The sequence below is a fragment of the Syngnathus acus genome, chromosome 24, assembly GCF_901709675.1.
Source record: "Syngnathus acus chromosome 24, fSynAcu1.2, whole genome shotgun sequence".
NCBI lineage: Eukaryota > Metazoa > Chordata > Actinopteri > Syngnathiformes > Syngnathidae > Syngnathus > Syngnathus acus.
In genome coordinates this window covers 8,093,477-8,108,455 of record NC_051108.1, presented here as the reverse complement: position 1 = coordinate 8,108,455, position 14,979 = coordinate 8,093,477, and the positions used below count along the sequence as shown (strand labels likewise).

The following is a 14,979-nucleotide window of genomic DNA, read 5'->3' as shown; positions in this document are numbered from 1 at the left end:
CATAAAGAACGAACCTTTTCAGTGAACGAGAGTGAACGAATCACTTCCTAAAGTGATTCGTTCTTTTTTCTTTTCATATATAACTTCAACCAGTAGGTGTCAGTAATGCCCATTGAAGCTGGTGCTACCTCGCCGTAAAACAAAACGAAGAAGTAAATGATGTAACTTCCCGTTCACGAACGAGTCGTGAATTGCATTTCCCGTTCACCAACGAACGAATCTGTGAGTGAACGGATCACTCATTGAGTGAATCACTCACTGAGTGAATCACTCACTGAGTGATTCGCATTTCCAGTTCACCGCGTGAACGGATCAGTGAGGGAACGAATCAGTGCCGGCTCTACGCAGGGGCAAGAGGGGGCAACGCCCCCTCAAACAGATGTCCTGCTCCCTCGAATCAAACTTTTAGAAGTGAAAAATCCGCTGATAGAAACACACGTTAATCCGCCCCCTCTCTTCTCTCATGTCGGTGCAGTGTGTGTCCTCACACAGCCTGCTGTCAGGACTCCGCGCCCCTCCGTAAACATCCAATCACTGTGAGTATGCAAATGAGGCAAGACGCAGCCAGAGAGTGTCAAGTTACAGTCAGCGCGGTAGGAGTTGGAAGAAGCAGTGAAAACTCCACCAAATTCGTCGTACTGACCCGTGATATAACTAATGATTAAGAAGCTTTAATCTTCAGGTGGGACACCCAAGCTGGACAGGTCTTAGTGTAGAGGCCTGACAGAGTGCAATCCACTTCTCCAGGTTGAGATCTGGACACACAGCTAACAACTGCCGTGAAGAAAACACTAACAGTGTTAAAAATGTGTAAAAAAAAAAAAAAAAGAACATGCCCCCTTCACATTTCTGACTGCCCCCTCTTATGTGCATTCCTTGAACCGGCCCTGGAACGAATCCTGGCTTTCCCGTTCGCAAACGAGTCAATGAGTGAAATGCCTTCTTGTGCATCAACGGATCAGTCAGTGAATATGTTGCGTCTCCTGGCATGAACTATGGAAGCCAGAATGTAGATTTACGATTTACTTATAGTAGGTTTTAAATAACGTGTATGCATATATATGCCTAAATGTTGTTATCCAATATATCGACTGCAGTTCCACATTAGATTGCTGGTTTGAAATGTACTTTTATTATTATTATTATTATTATTATTATTATTATTATAAACATTTACGTTATAACTTGTCTGGTGTTTTATTCCTTGTTTTTATATTCGCCATTCAAAACATAAAAATCAGACATTTGGTTAACTGCTTTATATGACAATATGTATGTGTTTTACGTTGTTATATGAGTTGGTGTCCCCAAAATTAACAAATGTCGACATAACATTCGTTTGAACGAATCTTTTGAGTGAACTGATTCAAAAGATTCAGTTCATCTAAAAGAACTGGAATGCACATCCCTAGCGTGCTGGAGCCTATCCCAGCAGTCATCGGGTAGTGGGCGGGGGACACCCTGAACCGGTTGCCAGCCAATCGCAGGGCACATAGAGACGAACAACCATCCACACTCACACCTCGGGGCAATTTCAAGTGCTCAATCGGCCTACCAAGCATGTTTTGGGGATGTGGGAGGAAACCGGAGTGCCCGGAGAAAACCCACGTGGGCACGGGAAGAACATGCAATCTCCACACAGGGTGGAATCGAACCCGCACCCTCCTAACTGTGAGGTGGACGTGCTCACCAGTGCTCCACCTAGTCGCCCCCTAATTTAACGTGCATGTAATAAATAATTTTAACTTTGAATTAATCACATGGTACAAACAGTAAAAGAGTTTTTTTCATCATTTTGATGTTTATTTTAATATCCACTGTACATGACTATAGCTCATAAGTATTGTAACAAGTGTTATCAAAGTACAAGTGTTATGAAATGAAGTTAAGATATTGCGCAACATTCCAGGAAATGAGTCTTTAAAACAGTCAGTTGTCATAGAATCATATTCACACTAAAGAAACACGATCCAATTATGTTTCAAACCATTTTATTACAAAATAAATGAGCATAAAATTATTTTCAACAACAGGCCAGTGCAATTAACAACAAAGAGTAAAGCAGAAACTTCACACAATTTGATGTCATAGATTCATCCATGTGGAATTATGCAGTCTCATTGCCAAAAGCTGAGCTTGGAAGAAAAAAAGACACCCAAACAACTTCTGCACCAGTGAAATTTAAGAAACGGGAATAAAATAATTTGAAATTTTGATTAATAGCTATTTAAAATATTGAGAAAGAGGTAGATCTTTTAAGAAATTTTAATGGATGTGGCGATGCAAACCTGACCATGAAGAGAAGAGTATCAAGCTGATTGTTTTTTCAGTGTTCAAGTCAAAGATTGCTAAGAAGAATGGTGTCCTTATCCCAAGTGATGCAGTTTGTCAATAGAACTTATAAATACAGATTTCAATCAAAAACAATACAAATCATACAGTTCAAACACAGTCGCTCAGCCTGACGCAGCTCTATACAGTAGCTCAAAAGTTCACACCGACCACCGACCTGCCAGAGATTTGGATGTCATCAAATGGGAACAGAGCCAGAATCTGAAAGACAGAATAGTGCTGCAGTAAAATCGTAGCGCAAACAGACATCATCTGCTGCAGTTAACAACGCCTTACATCATTATTGCCATCAGCCAGGTCCAACGCTGTCTCGTCCTCCACGTTGCGCAACATGGTGTCTGCGCCAGACTGGCAGAGGAGATTGGCGATGGCCGTGTCCTGCCGCCCCACAGCCAGGTGGAGCGGCGTGCAGCCGTTGAACATGGCGGCGTCCACATTGGCGCCGCCACTGAGCAGCAGCTTCACCGACATGGTGTCGTGGATTTCAACCGCGAGATGCAGCGCCGTTTTGCCACTTGTTCCCTCCTGTATGGAAGCAAGGGTGCGCTTCAAAATACTGGTGACATTCATTCAAGGCACACAGCGGATCCATGCAGAAATGTATACAGTAATCCCTCGTTTATCGCGGATAATTGGTTCCAAGACCACCCGCGATAGGTGAAAATCCGCGATGTAGAGAAAATATATTCTTACAATTTCCATAAGACTTTTATGAACCTCTATTGTATTTTTAAACACTGTATAATGTACTTTTAAATGTTTTTGTAACACATTTTAAAGTCAAACTGATTTTCATAAATACCGTAATTTTCGGACTATAAGTCGCGGTTTTTTTCATAGTTTGGGTGGGGGGGGGCGACTTTTACTCAGGAGCGACTTATATGTGTTTTTTTTTTTTCAAAAAATTTCAAAAAATAAATAAATAAATAAATGAACCCGCGATAAACGAACCGCAATGTAGCAAGGGATTACTGTAATTTGAATTTCGAGTGACGACAGCAGCACGAAACCATCTGCGTCACTCCAATTCATTAAATCCATCAATCGTCCTTTGTCAACAATGCGTGCGCGCCGCTGACGGCTCTTGCACTTAAAAATATTCCACAGGCCCATATAACGATATATAAATTATATATCAAATAACTATTATATAAGCAATAATGTTATCAAACCATCTGTGCACTCTAAATCATTAAATCCATCGATCAAATTCCTCGTCCTTTGTCAACATCGCCGCGCGTGCGCCCTGACGTCAGCCTCGTCGTTATTCCACAGATCTACTATATAACTATATTGTAGCGTTAACAAAGTTCAAGGAAAGACGTGGGTTTGGTAAACGGCTCTTTATTTAACAAAACAAACTTACAGGCGTGTGGCGGCGTGGACTTCCAGCCACGGATGGGGAAGAGAGCTCCATAGAATAGGACCGGGCGTGCGTAAAAGCCATGACCGAGCCCCATCCACCGTCCTCGGACAGCCACCCGGCTGAGCGCCGGCCCTCGACTTCCATCCACGGAGGTGAAAGACAGCTCGGTAGAGGAGGACCGGGCGTGCGTAAAAGCATTGTCCGAGCCCCATCCACCGTCCCTGGACAGCCACCCGGCCGAGCGCCGGCGCCCGACTTCAATCCACGAAAGTGAAAGAGAGCTCCGTCGAGTGACGCGCGACGCGACGTCGCGGTCGCGCGTCAGCAGCGCGACGTCGCGTCAGCAGCGCGGCGGTTGTTTACATAAAGGACAAAGATCGACTCTGTCCTATTCTATGGAGCTCTCTTCCCCTTCCGTGGCTGGAAGTCCACGCCGCCACACGCCTGTAAGTTTGTTTTGTTAAATAAAGAGCCGTTTACCAAACCCACGTCTTTCCTTGAACTTTGTTAACGCTACAATATAGTTATATACCGTAATTTTCGGACTATAAGTCGCGGTTTTTTTTCATAGTTTGGGTGGGGGGGCGACTTATACTCAGGAGCGATTTATATACATATATATGGGGTTTTTTCACTTTTTTGGGCATTTTATGGCTGGTGCGACTTATACTCCGGTGCGACTTATAGTCCGAAAATTACGGTAGTAGATCTGTGGAATAACGACGAGGCTGACGTCAGGGCGCACGCGCGGCGATGTTGACAAAGGACGAGGAATTTGATCGATGGATTTAATGATTTAGAGTGCACAGATGGTTTGATAACATTATTGCTTATATTATAGTTATTTGATATATAATTTATATATCGTTATATGGGCCTGTGGAATATTTTTAAGTGCAAGAGCGGCGCGCACACATTGTTGACAAAGGACGATTGATGGATTTAATGAATTGGAGTGACGCAGATGGTTTTATTAACGTGTTATTTATGTAATAGTTTTTTGAATAACTCTGAATTTTACGTCAGGGCCGTTCTCAGCTCTTAGTTTGTGTTTATGTCACGTTAGCATAGCTATCGTTTAGCCTGTTGTTGCTCGTTCATGACTGTTCTTAGTGTTGGATTTTGTCGAATAAATTGCCCCCCAAAATGCGACTTATACTCCGGAGCGACATATATATGTTTTTTTTCACTTTTTTGGGCATTTTATGGCTGGTGCGACTTATAGTCCGAAAATTACGGTACTCTTTATTTAAATAAATAGGAAAATAACGAAAATACATGAGTAAATATATACAATATCCGCACAAGACATTTATGAACGGAACTGATCAGATGTCCGTTTGCGCTACGATCAGTCCTCACGCACGCCTGCCACCTGATTCTCGTTTGCCTGACCCGCTGTGTAACGAGATGCCTGCACGACGCGAGCTCGCTGACCAGTGTAAACGTGCAACGGCTCCGCTCTATTTCTTACCGTGCTAACCGGCTGTCGCGCCCCCGCTGCCCAGCGCGAGGGCATCCATACAAGACTTTTATAATTTTATAACTGGCAAACAGGATGAGCCGATCGGGAGTGACAAGCAGAGACGCAGTTCTACTCCGCTGCGGAGACGTGATAGTATGCGTGTAATGAAGTGCAAGTCTGTGGTGCTGCTGATATGTTGACGCAGACAGAGTGAATAAAGTGCGGGAGGCTGAGATAGAATGTTGTTAGAACTGCAAAGCCAATCAACTGCGAGGACACGGATCAACATGCTTCCATTGGCCATTGGTGTCATGTGGGCAGACAAAGCACTGCGCTCCAAGTGACGCCGCAAAAAGTCGCGACCATCAGGGAGTCACTGATGGTGTAGGGGGGCACTTGCCTGTCTTGTTGCCTGGCTTGTGTGCTTCATTGCATATGATGCTCAGAATGTGTGGATGTATGTGTGTCAGACTTAAAAAAAAAAAAAAAAAATCTGCGATGCACCGAATCTATCCACAATATTTGCTTAAAACAATCCGTGATAGAGCGAGGCCGCAATAGGTGAACTGCGAAGTAGCGAGGGATTACTGTACTATTAATCATAGTTTGCATTATTGTATATTTATAGTTTACGTTAGTGATGTATACAATTCCCAATTTATTACCAGCACATTACAGGCCCGTCCAAACCCAAAATATAATTTTACACGCAGCATACCAAGAAGATACTAACCTTGATATTCAGGTCTGCGCCCTTTGCCATCAACAGCTTCATTATCTGATGTTGCCTGCTGAGCGCTGCCAAGTGAAGACACGCAAGACCTGCAAGTGGATTTTTGTGGTTTGAGATGCGGAAATTTAATAAGAGATGCAATGTCGGTGGTTTTCCAAAACGACAACGAAGCAAGTAGCGGCCAGATGAGTTACATTAGCGATTTGGTTAAAAACATGAGGGTGCGGCAGTCGAGTGTTGTTGTAGCTCACCTCTCCAGTTTTGGGTCTCCAGGACCAGAGCAAGCTTGCCGGGGGACATCCTGCTGGTCATTTCGACGGCACACGTGGTCAGGCCGTGATGGCAGGCCACGTGCAGCGCTGTGTTTCCGTCGCTGTCCTGCAACTCGACGCTGATGCTTTTGTCCACCAGACTCTTGACCACTTCTGTCAGGTTCAAGTAGGTGGCCAGATGCAATGGACTCTGCAAAAAAACAAAAAAAAAAACAAAGCCACTTTTGACACCACAAATGATTTATTTATTCCTCAATTATTTGAGCAACAAAGATAAATCACAGTGGTGATTGAAATGGTGAAAAGAACAATCATGCTGTTAAGATTGCAAACTAGGAAATGTGTGTGGGTGCTGGCTTAAAAAAAACAACATGCTGACTGATTTTTTTTTTCTATGTGCAAATGTTAGAATGTCTTTGAATGACTACCGAGAGGAAATTAGGCAAACAAAGTTGCCTGGCTAAGAGAAGGGGGCTAAGTGAGTCATTGCTGAGTCTTCTGAGGTTTCCACTGACAAGTTGTGTCGCTTTGCTCCATTTTCACATCAGCTTTAAACTACAAGCAGGAACCCGACTACACAGCTTGTACAACTAACAATTCACTGCGCGGCTTTTTTTTCCCCTACTACTGAGGAAGAGCACGGGAGTTTCCACTAAAGAAGTCACTACTGAGCCAACACTGGAACCACCGACAGGGACATCCCAAAGGGAGGCTGATGCTGACTGTATATAAAAGAGGAACACCAGTTCTCTGGAAGTATATCGCTTAAAAAAATTAATAAAATTGGACAACTTCCACAATCCACATGACACCCACTGGAACCTTCTAGGGATAAGAAGCAGTCACCCGAAAAACGTACCTGATACAAATAGTTCTGAATGTCCAGGACTTCTTTTGGGAATAGTTGGATCAACTGTTTTGCAATAGATGTGTCCTCGTGGATGATGGCCAGGTGCAGGATTCTAAGCAAGTAGCAAATAAATACGTACGTACGCACGCACGTACGCACGCACGCACGCACGCACGCACGCACGCACGCACGCACGCACACACGCACACACGCACACACGCACACACACACACACACACACACACACACACACACACATACATACATACATAGTAAATAAAAAAAATCACAGCAGACAGAGACAATACACTTATCTAATTTACTCACCACTCATTCACACGCTTAACAAGCAGAAAAAAAAAGTAAACTCAAACCCTGAAGGGGAAGTCATAGAAAATTAAATGTGTTGTGGGCGAAAGACAGGAAATGGAACCAATCATTCAAGCTTATTTTAGACTAAAGAACAATCCAAAAGATTGGCACATACATTTGTAAAAATACTTTTCTGCAAAACATACGTGACACTTGACAGTGCTTACAACACTGTAAGTGAATGGCTCTTGTTTAAAAAAAATCATTTCAATTATTAGTTAAGCAATGGTGCATGGCCAAATTAAAAAAATTATTAGTGGTTTAAAAAATTCTCCAAATGCATTACATACAGCATTGCATTCACATGGAGTCAAATATATGCTAATAGCTCACATTTCAAAGTCCACAGATGAATGGGTCAGCCATGAGAGCAAATGTCTGCATAAAGATACGACTTCCTGATTTGAGTCAGCATTGGATAAATAAGTATAGAAAAAACTAAAGCCTACATGGCTTTTACTCTGAGCTGCAATGCGTTTGTTTGTCTGCTTCACACGTCTCCTTCCCCTCGCAAATATAGACACTCCATATGAGTGAAACCGCATGGCATCATAACTGACGAGCAACAAGCGGAAGCCAAAAGAGGTCACACAACGCACATCAATAATTCTGCAACTATTATCGACTGCTGGAACACAGTTTGCACTTGTTAATCGAGGCCGACCGGTGACATGCATAAGAGGCCTGCATGGGATGGTAACATTGGGTGTGGCAAACTAAAAAGGTGCAGACTGACAAAATGCCATTCAAATAAATTCCATCTTGTAGGCTGGCAATAACATCCGCCAATGATAATAATCGTTTAAAACAAGAAAAAAAATGAACAGAAGCAGTACTGTGCTATCCTGATAAACAAGTTTCTTGGATTTAAAAAAAAAAAAAAAAGACCTGTCCTCACAGCGCACGCTTTGTCTGTGCGTGGGGAAGTCCAGGCCACTCTCTTTCACTTCTGTTTTCTCACTCGCGAGCCTCATAGCAGTCTGTCGGCATATGCATGACAAGTATGTCCACTAAATAGATGAAATCCCCTACAAAACCAGAATCAATGTTTTCAGCATACGTGCTTGTAAGGAATATATTTTATAATAATAGGATGAATAGGAGCTGAATGTTGCGACAAACAAAAAAAGACAATGTGCCTTCGAGAGGTGTGACCTGATGATTGACACGGACTGGCTGGTTATTTCAGTGTGCGCATCTCAGTAGGAAATAGCAGCACCCAGTCTTCTCGTTTTATATTTGTGTCTTTGACTGTTAGTAAAAATGTGCTTAGTAAAAATATGAATATGCACCTGCGACAGGGGCTTTCCTTGCAAACACGTGACGGCGTCATTGGCATGCGATTGATGCGAGATGTGCAAACGTGTTTTGTAAGGCGTTAACACGTAAAATGGTTCATTAACGTTTAAGCCTCTTTATTTGATCACGGCATGTGTTTAGCTGCAAATGTTGCACTTCATTTACCAGCGTATTCCTTGTTTGCCTTTTTCCTTTAAACTTACGTATCTCCATCTTCCGTAATGGACGTGAGAATGTTCTCCTCCTGTTCTGAAATTCCAGGGCTGGTCGCTGGTGCCTCCTTGGTGTCAAACGTGAGGCCCTCCACGATTTCGGCCAGGCTCTCTACCGTCAGTGACGAGGACGCATATGCCGAATCCAAGCGCTCTTCCACGGCTGACAATGTGTCCCTCGGCTCGCTGGGCTCGCCGCTGCACTCCCGCTGCTGATCCCCAGACTTCAGTATGGAGCAGTAAGAGTTAATGCCCGAGTCCACACGACTCTCCTCCAGAAAATCATCTTTTCGATAGTCGCCGCTCGCCATTGTGGATCTCCCCGGTCCGTCACTGACTAACTTCCAGATATAATTCAAAGGCTGGTGGCGGGTGTCGCCGACGGCAACCGGGACTCCAAGGACGAGGAGCCCACCGGTTGTGGGAAAAGCCGAAGTCGAGAACTGGTGCCTTTCATGCCACTGGACGACTAAAGACGTTGGTTAAAAGCTTCGGTTACCCGATTGTGACGTGTTGTGCTGGCGCCTTCAAAAGTTTCGACGCTCATTACGGACGTGAGAGGATTGCAAAGCGGCTGTCTGTCGTCGAGAAATCCGGTAGCGGGGTGAGCTCCTCAGGGTGGGGTGCATATGAGCAATGCAAGGCGAGAAGGGGAAGAGCCGACATGTGAAGAGCTGAGCTGTTTTTGTCACGCGGGGAATCCCCACCCGTGCATGCGAGACGCTTTGCAAAAGTCAAAGCGGAATTAGTACAACTGCGCATGCGCGTTATAAACAGAAACGGCTTGTCACTGTACTTTGGACATTGCCATTTCTTATGCCAGATGTGGGAAAAATACTCACACTGTAGTACAGATACTTGTCTTTTTTTTTTTTTTTTTTTTTTAAGAAAAAGGCTGATAAAGTAGAGCTGAAGCATTGGGCTTGTCTAAAATGAGTTTAATGCTGGTTCCAGGTTAAGTTTATCTGCAACAAAGCCAGCCTTATATGAACTAAAGTGTGGTATACTATTTTCAATAAAAGACCTCCTGCATGCTATTATTGTGGGCATTCCTCCTTTTTTTGTTTGACCATAATTATAGTGACTTTTTAATCTAAAATTTTACAAAGCCCAATTGTACTTCAGTTTTCCCAAAGGCATTAGTTGAATCTGTGTAAGCGCACATTTCTCAAGGCCTACGGAAAAACAACTTCAAGTTATTTCCCGTTCTCGCTTTAAAATGCTTGTTGTGGTTTGGCCTTTAGAGGACTCACTTACACAGCCATCTAAGGGAGCCAGATTTATCCCAAATACAGTGGAGCCTCGGTTTTCGAACGTCCCAGTTCTCGAACAAATCGGTATTCGAACAAATAATTCGAGATTTATTTGCTTCGGATGTCGGACGAAATTTCGGTTGTCGAATCTCGCGAGATAAGCCGAGAGGACCCGCATGCCAACTGACTCCGTTCGTTATTACATTCTCGTTACTCTGAGGATTGCATCAACTCTAATCATGCCTCCAAAGGAAGCAAGTGGGAGCAGTACAGCTGATCATGGCGAAAAAAGTAGTGCGCAAATCGGTTGAATTTAAAAAAGAATTAATCGCAAAATATGAGTCCGGTGTGCGTGTGTCAGAGTTGGCGCGGGAGTTTTGCATGGTAAAACCGACAATAAGCTCGATCCTGTGCGCATATATTGTGAATGTCGAGTATCGTCGTTTTTTTCTGCATTTCTAAATGACGTGCATGTGATATGCAGGTGAGAGGGTTCCAAATAAGGGTGCGTGTGGGGGGTCGGGTCTGCTGTGCCAGTCCCGCCCCCGCGCGATCGTGCAGCGTGCACGCGCATCGTTGTTAGGTGGCATGGAGATGTCAGCGCACACATTTTCTTCTTTGTCCCCTTCAAGGCCACGATCGGGAACGGGAAGCTGGCTTTGTCGTTTCTGAGCATCCCTTGAAGCGCTCTCGTCTCGGCGACTAGACGTCGCGTCGCACTGAGTCTCTCAGCCGTTCGTCTGAACTGCCCACTTGGAAGATGTTTCGGTTGAGCGTCGGGGTTCCCCTGGTTGGGATTCTTTGTCAGGTGGCTTTAGGATTTTGGCAATAGCGCCCGCACCCGCTTCATCCCATCCCAAGTAGAGCTCCATGCAAGAAGTCGTTCTTTTGTCATCATGTCCCCAGCATCGGCCACGGCGGCTAGTGAACGCAGCACCTGCACGGTCGCCCCCGAACAGGAGCCAGAGCCGTACAGCCCCAGACTTGAGGTGCGGTGAGAGGGTTAGTCGTGTTTGTTCATATCCAAATGGTGCGGGAATTTAACTATGTTGTTGGAGCGATGGTGGAAATAATCAAATTGCTAAGAACTAAGTGGTTTATTTATCACTAGTGAAGTTAAGCATCATAGGTGTCCAAAATAGAGTTCCGGGACCTCTTGCAGGGCAGAGAGCACACTTAGTGGCACAAAGCCTTATTTTTCTTTTTTGCTACAACAGTAACTGAGCAACAAGTCTTTGCAACATTTGTAACCTTGAAATGTCATAGATTTTTTATGAAAACCACTTCCAGGCCATTAATACAAAACAACCACGTGAAAAAATATAGTTTTCCACCACTATTTGGTGATTATTCTTAGCTTGTAATTGGAGTGATCTTTCTGTTCCTCATAATCTGATTACAAAAATAGAATTTTGTATTTAGTTAGTTTTAACAGCTTGATTGGTGTCCAAATTAGGGCGGAGGACAATGATATTAACAAGTTTCAGAACAAGACATGGTCTAAAATATGCGGCAGATAAGCTAACCACAAGTACCCTGTCCTTTGATTTATTCACCCCCTTTAAAACAATTCTGTCTCCAGATCATAACCAGAGGCGGATGTTGTATTCAGTTGAACACAAACAGAATATAACCTAATCAAATATCGAATGATGGCTCAGTCAAACTTGTAACCTCAAAATATCTGTTGCACAAGAGGCTTTTTCTATAACATAACTGATCTTATTATGTCAAGACAGTGTCTATGAGTGGGAGTGTGAGAGCGGTACTTAATCAAAGACGCGACACGGATTCCCTTCTATTGTAAGATTTTGAGGGCGACATATCTTTTTGTATTTATTCTATATTTATCCTTCTTTTGTAAAAAATAATGCAGATTGGAGCTCATATACTCTGCTGCCAATGATGTTAATATACTCTGTATGCCCGCTGCTTGAATGAAGGCACTAAAGAGTAACATGAGCCATAAACTGTGTCATGTATTGATTGTACTTGTAGAACATATGCGGATAACACTAAGCAAATGCCTCATCGTTTCAATGGGAGTCATTTTAATGTTAAAATTAAACCTCGCAATAAGGTGCACAACCTTGTGACCAAGGTGGAAGTGAGAAGCGTTAAATATGAACATGTATTATTGACGCTTGCTTGTCACTTGAAGTGCTGCTGCTGACATGTTGGATTCAATACATCAATGCAGTGATGCTGACTGTTGTGTTCAGCGTTTGACCTATGGAGAAAATCCAGACACTAAATACCATTTGGTTGAAATGAAACTTTTGTTTTTTAGGGGAAAAATCTTAAAACCCCTGATTTGCACTTTTATTTGCAGCCTGGCGTTTACTGTTGAATGAACATAGTAGTAATAATCAGGCCCTTCCTGCATGGGACTTTTGAATCATGCCAGGGTTGCATGGCAGCCTTCCCAATAAAAGCGTGACTAACTTATGATCCAGGCACGGGGATCACTCTTCCTTGAGGTGATGAAGGACGCCACTAGCATCTTACCCATGCCGCATCATCATTGGCTTGCTGAATTGAATATGGACATGATATGGACTTGAACTAGCAAGCACATAGACTTCATTGAAGAAGATGAAGAAGATGCAAATTCAGACAGACACGCATTGTTAGTCTCTGCGTTGCAATCCGCACAGACCGTGACATGTGCAACCGCTCATGCATAAACTATGGAAAAGCACTTACAACACAGAATATTGAACTAAATATTTCATATGCACAAGTCTGTGATTTTGAGCCATTTTTAGCTTCATAGAAGTATTTTTGCCAACTATGTCAAAGATTCTCTTATAAGCATACAAGATAACAAATGTGGTCGTACCTGTTGTGTGCAGCTGCGGCCTCAGAAACAGTCACTGCTGAAGTCCTTGTGTCAGGAGACGCACTGGAAATGCCTGCTGCTCAGCTTGCTCATGTACGGCTGTGTGGGCGTCATGACCTGGTGCCAGGTGACCACCGTCACACGCCTTTCCTTTGACAGCGCCTACAAGGGGAAGTCCATGATGTACCACGACAGTCCCTGCTCCAATGGCTATATCTACATCCCCCTGGCCTTCCTGGTCATGCTCTACGTGGTCTACCTCGTGGAGTGCTGGCACTGCTACACCAGGAACAAGATGCAGTACAAAGTGGATGCGGACGACGTGGCCGAGCGTGTACGGAGAATGAAGCAGGCCACGCCGTGCATCTGGTGGAAGGCTATCAGCTACCACTACGTGAGAAGGACGCGGCAGGTGACACGATATCGTAATGGAGACTCCTTCACCTCTACTCAGGTCTACCATGAGAGGGTCAACACGCACGTGGCCGAAGCGGAGTTTGACTACGGGAACTGCGGGGTGAAGGACATCTCAAAGCACTTGCAGGGCCTTGAGCGCTTTGCCATGACCAAGCTGAGGTTCACCAAGTGCTTCAGCTTTGCCAACGTGGAGTCGGAGAACTCTTACTTGACACAGCGGGCTAGGTTCTTCACAGAGAACGAGGGCCTGGACGACTACATGGAGGCCCGTGAGGGGATGCACCTGAAGAATGTAGACTTTAAGGAATACATGACTGCCTTCAGTGAGCCACATCATCTTCCCTGGTACGCATCGCATTCCGCTTTCTGGACAGCGGCTGCTTTGACTCTTTCCTGGCCTTTACGGGTGCTGATGGAGTTCCAAACCGCCTGTGTCCACTACCACGTGGAGAAGCTTTTCGGCTTCGACTATGTGCCGTTGACACCTTCAGAGGAGCATCCTTATTGTAGGCACATCCCACGGGTCAACACCATCGACAGCACAGAGCTGGAGTGGCACATCCGCTCCAATCAGCAACTCGTTCCCAGCTACTCTGAGGCGGTTCTGTTGGACCTGGTCCAGCTCTCGGGAACCTGCCAGAACTACTCGGCTTGCCATCGCTACAGCAGCTACAGGCAGAACTGCCAGTGGTGCCACCACGCCTTCAGCAGTTCCTCCATCTTCTCACGCAGCGCCCTGAGCATCTGCAACACGGCGAGCCCGCGTCTGCCCTTCAGCGCCAGCCGCTTCTCGCTGGGCCGGCTATATGGCTCCAGACGGAGCTGCCTGTGGAGGAGCGGCGGGAACCTGAACGAGCCCCCGAGTTGCCCAATGGAAAGCACACGCTGCCTATCGGGCCAGCAGAGCAGCGAGGAGAGCCCTCCGGCGTACCAGGATGCGCTCTACTTTCCTGTGCTCATTGTACACAACAACGAAGGCTGCCTCAATCACAACCATCAGTCCCTGCACAGAAACGGCTCTTGCGTGGAGACTTCGTTATGACCCTCAAACAGGATTAGGCTGAAAAATAGGACAGAGGGGAACCCAATATGTTATTGTTGGTTCATATACTGTGGCTTCAGAAGCTATTTTGTCAGGTCAGTCCTCTACTGTGCTATAAAGCCAAAAATCAAATAACCATGCACCCCTAATGCTTACAAAATATTTGTCCAATGAATAGCACTCAGTCTACAACTTTCCCTAGAAAATAAATACTGTGGAGTCTTTTTAGGGTGACTACAAACAGTGTGCTGGGTCATTTAAATAACCGTATAGTTAAAAAAAAAAAAAACCTCTTCTTTGAAATATTAATTGGCAAAGCAAAATATTCAATGCTGGAATTTCAAAGCTGGTGCAACTTGAAAATGTTTCCCAATGCCTGAGAGCAATGCAGAAATATCCCATTAGCAGAAATGGCTTGGTCGAGATGACATTACACTTCCTGGCTTGGTAAATATAGCAACACGCGTTATTAATAATTCAGTAGAGGAGCGCTAAAGGACACAA

The 14,979-nt window shown here is 44.5% G+C and overlaps 2 protein-coding genes across 2 annotated transcripts; one reads left to right on the top strand and one right to left on the bottom strand.

Moving 5' to 3' along the window:
- Window positions 1-1,974: 1,974 nt before the first annotated feature.
- Window positions 1,975-9,665, bottom strand: nfkbie (nuclear factor of kappa light polypeptide gene enhancer in B-cells inhibitor, epsilon). Its single transcript, XM_037244587.1, has 6 exons — window positions 8,913-9,665; window positions 7,048-7,150; window positions 6,168-6,378; window positions 5,917-6,005; window positions 2,629-2,877; window positions 1,975-2,553 (listed from the first exon to the last, which is right to left on the bottom strand). The coding sequence occupies exons 1-6, from the start codon at window positions 9,230-9,232 to the stop codon at window positions 2,485-2,487; spliced, it is 1,041 nt and encodes a 346-aa protein (XP_037100482.1). The 5' UTR covers window positions 9,233-9,665; the 3' UTR covers window positions 1,975-2,484.
- Window positions 9,666-10,744: 1,079 nt separating this feature from the next.
- Window positions 10,745-14,625, top strand: tmem151ba (transmembrane protein 151Ba). The gene is made up of 2 exons (XM_037245124.1): window positions 10,745-11,163; window positions 13,030-14,625. Exons 1-2 carry the CDS (start codon window positions 11,071-11,073, stop codon window positions 14,473-14,475), a joined length of 1,539 nt encoding a protein of 512 aa, XP_037101019.1. The 5' UTR covers window positions 10,745-11,070; the 3' UTR covers window positions 14,476-14,625.
- Window positions 14,626-14,979: the final 354 nt, after the last annotated feature.